The sequence below is a fragment of the Seriola dumerili genome, unplaced genomic scaffold, assembly GCF_002260705.1.
Source record: "Seriola dumerili isolate Sdu_G_001 unplaced genomic scaffold, Sdu_1.0 BDQW01000478.1, whole genome shotgun sequence".
NCBI classification, from domain to species: domain Eukaryota; kingdom Metazoa; phylum Chordata; class Actinopteri; order Carangiformes; family Carangidae; genus Seriola; species Seriola dumerili.
In genome coordinates this window covers 5,275,760-5,282,537 of record NW_019174733.1, presented here as the reverse complement: position 1 = coordinate 5,282,537, position 6,778 = coordinate 5,275,760, and the positions used below count along the sequence as shown (strand labels likewise).

General features: G+C 42.9%; 1 protein-coding gene across 1 annotated transcript in view; it reads left to right on the top strand.

Moving 5' to 3' along the window:
- The first annotated feature begins 1,294 nt into the window (after positions 1-1,294).
- grid1 (glutamate ionotropic receptor delta type subunit 1) overlaps positions 1,295-6,778 on the top strand; it is a 240,127-nt gene continuing 234,643 nt past the window's right edge. Inside the window, exons 1-2 of the mRNA XM_022763632.1 lie at positions 1,295-1,373; positions 3,002-3,157. Coding sequence (XP_022619353.1) covers positions 1,295-1,373; positions 3,002-3,157 — 235 coding nt within the window. The remainder of the gene's footprint in view (positions 1,374-3,001; positions 3,158-6,778) is intronic.

Sequence of the window (6,778 nt, the reverse complement as noted above, 5' to 3'; positions counted from 1 at the left end):
CCTTTAATTGTAAGATTATGCCCATCTAGCAACTCCGTTCCTTGCACGACTTCTTCCTCTTCTTTCCAGCTCTGCACACGCCTAGCACTGTTCAAGCACTGTGAGGCGTGTAACTGGTACCCAATAAGAATTACTGGCACCCTGTAGTCTGATTCGCAGAAACAGACTGTCGTGAAAATGAGCCCACAATGCCTTAATCCCGCGATATAAATAAATGAAAATAAATAAAAAACAAAAACGTGGGCGTTAATTTTGCTGAAGCAGCATTTAACTAATCGAACAAGTCATGCAGCTAAGACAAAACACTGAGCTATTTTGTGTTTGCTTCTCTGCAGAATGCTCCCCCGTTAACTCCGTCCAGCTGTTCTCCGGTTGACTCAGGCGTTGTGGCTTCTGTCACGTCTGTCCACCTCATCCATCAGCCCTGGCTGAGGAGCATGGTGTGTGTAAATCCTTTTCTCTGCCACATCAGCTGCGGTCCGTCGCTGCTGAAGTGCGCTGAAAAAGAATTGTGTCTCGGTCTCTCTGCTCTCTCACATCTTCCTTGAAAACGCCAACTTCTCCAAAAGTAAACACCGCCGTCGAGTTTTCACCTCTCGTTTGTTGGGTTTTTGCTTGTGCCACGCACTCGTCTTTCTTTTCAGTGAGACATTCAGGCTGAGAGAGTTTTTTTTTTTTTTTTTTTTTTTTTTTTTTTTTGCTTTGCCTTTTGTAACCTCCAATCATGTGTTTAGTTATCGGCTCTCCAAGCGTCTTTCTTCGGCTGGTCCAAATCATTTCTACCCGGGTTGTCGGGACAGCAGCCGAGTCGTGAAGTCTCTGCAGTCACGTGATCGGGACAGTACTGAAGAGTGCGTTTTTTTCGGAGTGTGTAGCCTATGTGAGCGTCTCTCCGTGTGTAGTTAGAGGGGTGTCCCTCCTCCGCATTTTTTTGCTGCTTGCCATGCTTTAGACGCCGGAGTGCAGGGAGAGAGGCGAGAGTGAGAGAGGTAACGCCGGTCTCTCTCACCGGGCTACCTGTCTTTTCAGTCTTACCCCGGGTCCCCTTCGGTTCCTCCGCGTCTGTTTGAGCCAACCTTCCTGTGGTCGGCTTGTTTTTGTTGGGGAAAAAAACTGTGATAATTTCTGTAGGGTTTCATGCGGGTCTGGTCTGCCAGGAGGAGGACCGCGGCTCTGTTTTGCACTGGGTTTTGATCATCTTCTTTTTTTTTTTTTTCTTTGGTGCTCCATTTGGACAGTAGGGTATAGGACAGCCGAGCAGAGCTTGGATGAGCCGCCTCACTGAAATCCCGAGATGGAGTTGCTGCTGATCTGCCTTTCCCTGTGGATATTGCAATGCAATTCGGCCAAAGCGGACTCCATCATACATATCGGTAAGCGTCCAATAAAACAACATGCTGTTTGGGTTAGACAGGTGTTAAGGGAAGGCGTGCGGGAATAAAGCTCAGCCAGCGCATACTGCGTTGATCACAGGATTTTGGTGAGAGGGCGGGATAAATAGTCTATTCAGCTTGCATCCTGTGTTTAAGCAACACCTTGACTCTCAAGCGAGTTGAAAAGTTGCTGTTTTGTTAATGGCAATGCCTCTGACCTTTACTGCCGGAGATGTTTTGTTAGTATTTATCACCAGTTATTTATTAGCCAGTTTTTGCAGGCATTCACTTTTCGACGGCAGATCACTGCATTCATGTTGGCTTCAGATCTAAACCTCACCACTGTCGGCCTGTAAATTGCTATTCTGTATTCAAACCACGGATTACAGTAATCATGGAGGCCTGTTTCAGTGAAGGTTTGACGAAATTAAGATCCAGCAGAAAATGGATGAGGCTTTTTTAGACCAAGGTACCTCTTGTCTGAAGCCGACAAGCCTCAACTTTCGCCGAAACGTGACTGCAATGTCAATAACAAGACAGAGGGAATGTCAGTGGAGTTTCGTTTTAGAGATGCAAAACGCATAGAGCCTCTTTGTACTCAAAGTTCAAACCAGAGCTGCCTTTTTTCAGAGATCGTGGAGGCTTTAAACTCATCATGGCATTCAGGTGGTTCTGTTTTGGTGTTTGTCCTTAAACAATGCATTACATTACATTTTATAGTTTTGAAATACATACATGATCTCCCCTCTCTAAACACACATACACTGAATGAGTGCCTTGGTTTGTGGTGCCTTTTAATGCACACAGTCACGCATCCACTTATAATGACTGGCTTTGTAATCTAATATACAATATAATATTTTAATGATAAAAATGTCAATGTCACTGTGAGCAAATCTCGTCTCGGTGCTCCTCTGCTGCTGCTGCTGCTGCTGCTGCTGCTGCTGCTCACACTTTACTGCAACAGTCTGGCAAGCAGCAGGTGCTCAGTCACTGGCTTAATACAGCGGTGGGACTTCATCCAGATGATATTGGCTGATGCTCCGCATAACGTTTGGGTACCTCAATTATACTTCTGGTTTCCTGAAACCCTTCTCCATGATATATGTGCGTCTCCCGACAGCAGCTGATGCCATTTCGATAAACAGGGGGAGAAAGCGAGAGGGGGGTGAGACAGTTAAGCTTCAGTGTGCCTCCCACACAAGGCCTATAATGCATACTGGTTAGGGTGCCACTGATCTAGTAGAAAGCCAATTATTGTCTAAGTTTAGATACTTTATGCATCAAATCCAACAGTGTTCATGTGATGAGGCCTCCGCTCTCCGTGGAGCTGAAATCTTCTCAGGGCGTACTGGAGACGCACATGTTGCAAAACGTCATGGTTAAATAAACCACAAAAATATAAGACTACATGTCACTCTGTTTTTGAGTTACGCAACTCCGGGGCAGGTTTTTGGACAGTCACATTAAAAAGCTTCTATATGTAACTGTCTGTAACGGCGATGGTCCAACAATGAAGGTGCAACTCATTCACTTCTCTTCCACCTCCAACTCTACTGTGCAGTCACACTTGAATCCCTCGAGTTTTTCTTACTCTGCAAGTAACTTGTGATTATTTTATTGGTCAGGTGCCATATTCGAGGAAAACGCTGTGAGAGATGACGAGATTTTCCAACTTGCCATCTCAGACCTGAGTCTGAACGACGACATTCTGCAGAGCGAGAAAATCACCCACTCTGTGAAACTCATCGAGCCTAACAACCCTTTCCAGGCTGTGCAGGAAGGTAAGCGCGATTCCCTCCGGATCATTTTCTACAATACCCTGCTCTTTAATTTGATTATTTGGGACTGCCAGGCATGGCAGGTGGGCGGTCTCTTTGGCTCTGCCGCCTCTGGTTACGATGAGGCAACAAGTCTGATGCGTAAAAGTCTCGACTGCCCTGATCTTATGGGCCCTGAGCTGGTGTTGCTCGTTCACACGTTGATCAGTCAGTGCGATGTCTAGTGGAGCAGGCAGTGATGATGATCCACGTGTCTGTGTGAGTGAGGAAAATGGCTGTGTGTGTGTGTGTGTGTGTGTCGCCACCTGCAAAGCGCTGCGCCGCTGTATACCATATCAAGGTGTCTTCTGTGGTTGAAAAGCTAGGTGGAAGCATTGCGTTAGAGCACAGCAGCTGAGGATAATATGTGAAATAAAAACAATTTGAAGATGATCAAATGTAATTCCAGCATCAATACTGGAAAGAATATTTCTGGCGTTTATGTCTTTTTGAAGGATGAGTGCTGCAATCTTATTCATGCACATTTATCAGCCTTCAGCATTTTTGTCTGTGTTTTTGTCTGATTCCCCATAATTGTTCAGAATGTACACACCTCTGCAAAACAGACAGGAAATTAGCAATGAAGTGATTTTAGTCAAGGTTATCGTTCTTAGTCATTGAAAAGTGGACCCATACAATGTTGACTGCAAACGTTATTAAATATTCTTCTGTTAAAATTAATCATTAAGACTTTAATAGGTTCCCAGGGACCTTCAAACGCTGTTTATGTCCCCTGCACTTAGTTACCAGCCTGTACTTTTGTCCCCAGTTGCACAAAAGGCCTGGATGACTCATTGCTATTCATAGTGCCCCTGACAGGCACAGAAAGATGATAATAAGTCCTGCCGTTTGCTATAATTATCCAGTGTCATTTAGCTGTGGTTCTTGACAATGTAAGAGATATCTGGGATTCTAATTCACATTACCTTTGTAAACCTAAGTCCTGATGAGGCTCACGTGACGCAGACAGGTTCTTTAAGGTACACAGCAAAGATATCCCGGCTTGCTGCTGCAGAGGTAAGATAAAAAATTTATTACACACGTGTGACTTGGATAATTTATCATTCACTGATGCTTAAGATGCAAAACTGTTGTAATTAAACAGAGTTGCCAGGAAATCATTTCCCGTTTGTGCAGTACTCTAATTAGTTCAGTAGTATAGTCAAAGATAGAGTATTTAAAACTTACCCACTTTAGACCTACACCACTTAGTGGAGAATATACGCACTAAACTCATATTAATTATCTTATGTGTTATTTTGACAACCCTCTAAACAATATACTTTTAATGGCATGTCTGTACAAACCTTAAGGACACACAGAAGTTGTTGATGATGCTGTAAAAGAAACAAACAGTGAAGGTGTCACAACTGTGCGTGTTATTCTTTATTGAAAAAGATCTTATTTCCTCTAATTGCACTGCCTTTCGTTGGCCTTGATTGGGTATCATTTCACATGCTTAATTATTGTTTATGTTTAGGCTCCTTATAATCAAATATTCTTGAAGGGGTGGTTCGGGGGCATTCAGCCTCTGGAGAGAGTGAGGCATAATGTGCAGTCGATGACATTAGGATCGATGGGTGGCCCCGGATTCTTGCACTAGACACAAGGCAGGGTGGCGAGTGCTGAGTGACAACTTGGATAAGTTGACCTTTTGCTTTGCTCTTTTGTTCACTGCCATCCCACTGTGAGTGGCAGTCAGGACCTTGCCATTGAATGGCAAAGAGAGGGGGGGGCAGAGGGTGGGCACAAACATGGAGGGGACAGGGGTGAGTGAGGGGAATGAGGATGAGTTGATAGAAAAGGAGGATAGTGGCTGTGGAGAAGATTAAGGGTGAGAAGAGCAATGAGGATAAGAATAACCATGAGTACCAGCAAAGGTGGGGAAAATTGAAAAAAGAAGAGAAGAGAATCCTGATGAAGACCTGAATAAACATGAGTGGAGAAGTGCAGCAGGAGAGTTAAGATAGAAGTGAGGTGATGGGGAAAATTTGCCAGCCCATTGAGAGGAGTAGTTGCAGCGTCATGTTTGTCCTTATTTGGCTTGCTTTGTCCTTGCACTGCTGGAACAAATATTAACAAGGATGTCACACCAACACCATGCACACATCAACACTCAACTATTCAGTCCTCCCACGCTCTTATCGTTTAAAGATGACAGCTCAAGGCTGGTTGGATATACCGCCTGATCACACAACTGGCAGATGCTGTCCTATTTATAGGCTGGAGCAACTGGAGCGATTGAATAGGGCGATTTCAACACCAGGAGCAAAAACTCAGTGGAATATCTATCTTTCGTGTACTGATGACTGTCCTGAGAATTATGGTTTTTAGATTCTATCAGCTTGTGATACAATCACAGGAACAAAGTGAAACAAAACTTGTCAGTGCAAAACACCGCCTCATCCCTGCTTTACATTTCCTGTTTAGCTTAATATAGATCAAGATGAAGCACTTGCACCAATGATAAAAGAGGAAAATCAGATATTTTTTTAATTATACATAATTCTCTGGAAAGGAAAGTTGAGATGACTCCCATAATGTGGTGACACACAATTTAACTGCATGTTCTGCCATTTTAATCAATTTTAACATTAATTTTTTTATTTTCTAGTAACAGTCAGTCATCACTCAGCAGGGACAATCTGGTTTCACCAGGATGTAAACATTCACAAAGTCGGTAAAAACCTTAAAAAGTTAAAGTTCAGAGCATTAAAACCAGTAATCAGTTTTAATGTTGTGGCTGATCGGTGTATAGTAAGGCACCACTACACACTTTATATCTTGGACAATGCGGTGCTGAATATCTTGGGAATACGATATATCTGATGAATGACATAGATGAAAGGAATGTTTTCTGACACATCTTTAGATTTGCAAGGCTGATTTCCCTCCCCCTTTCACTTAAAAGTAGAAATTTGTCCTCTAGGGCCTGATAAGTAAACATAAGAAACAAAGTTTCTATAACCTTTCCTGTCTTGTATTTTATTCAAAGGAACTGGCAGAAAGGTGAAAGCAAAGCTGTCACCTTGTTGTGTGATTATGTAAATCCAAACCAATGCATATTTCAAGAAAAGTTCAGTAATCCACGGTGAGGTGGATTTCTTTTCTGGAGTTTCTCAGAGGACATGAGCACAGCCTCTTCAGATAGATTACCAAATGTAAAGATCCCCCCGTATTGCACCAGCATTGATTTATTCCATGTTGCCGGTGAGAGGAAAGGATTGTCATGGGACGGGGCTGAACAATTTAGTGTTTGTGCATTTATCCTGCCATTAAAACATTTGAGGGATAGTACAAATAAAGTAAACACCTCATAAAAAGAGATTCTAATGCACCACAAGACAACTAACAGCGGGCCAAAAAGGTCAAATTGCCATTGCTGCAGGTTCATGGTCAATAACAGCAAGTATAACAAGAGTACATCGAGGCAGTACTCAGCAGTGTTTCAAGCTAATTGTCAACATACTAATATGTTAATAATGACAATACTAACATGTTTATGTTTAGCAGGTAAGCAGGTACAATGTTTACCTTGTTCATCATCTTAGTTTAGCATGTTAGCATGCTAACATTTGCTGATTA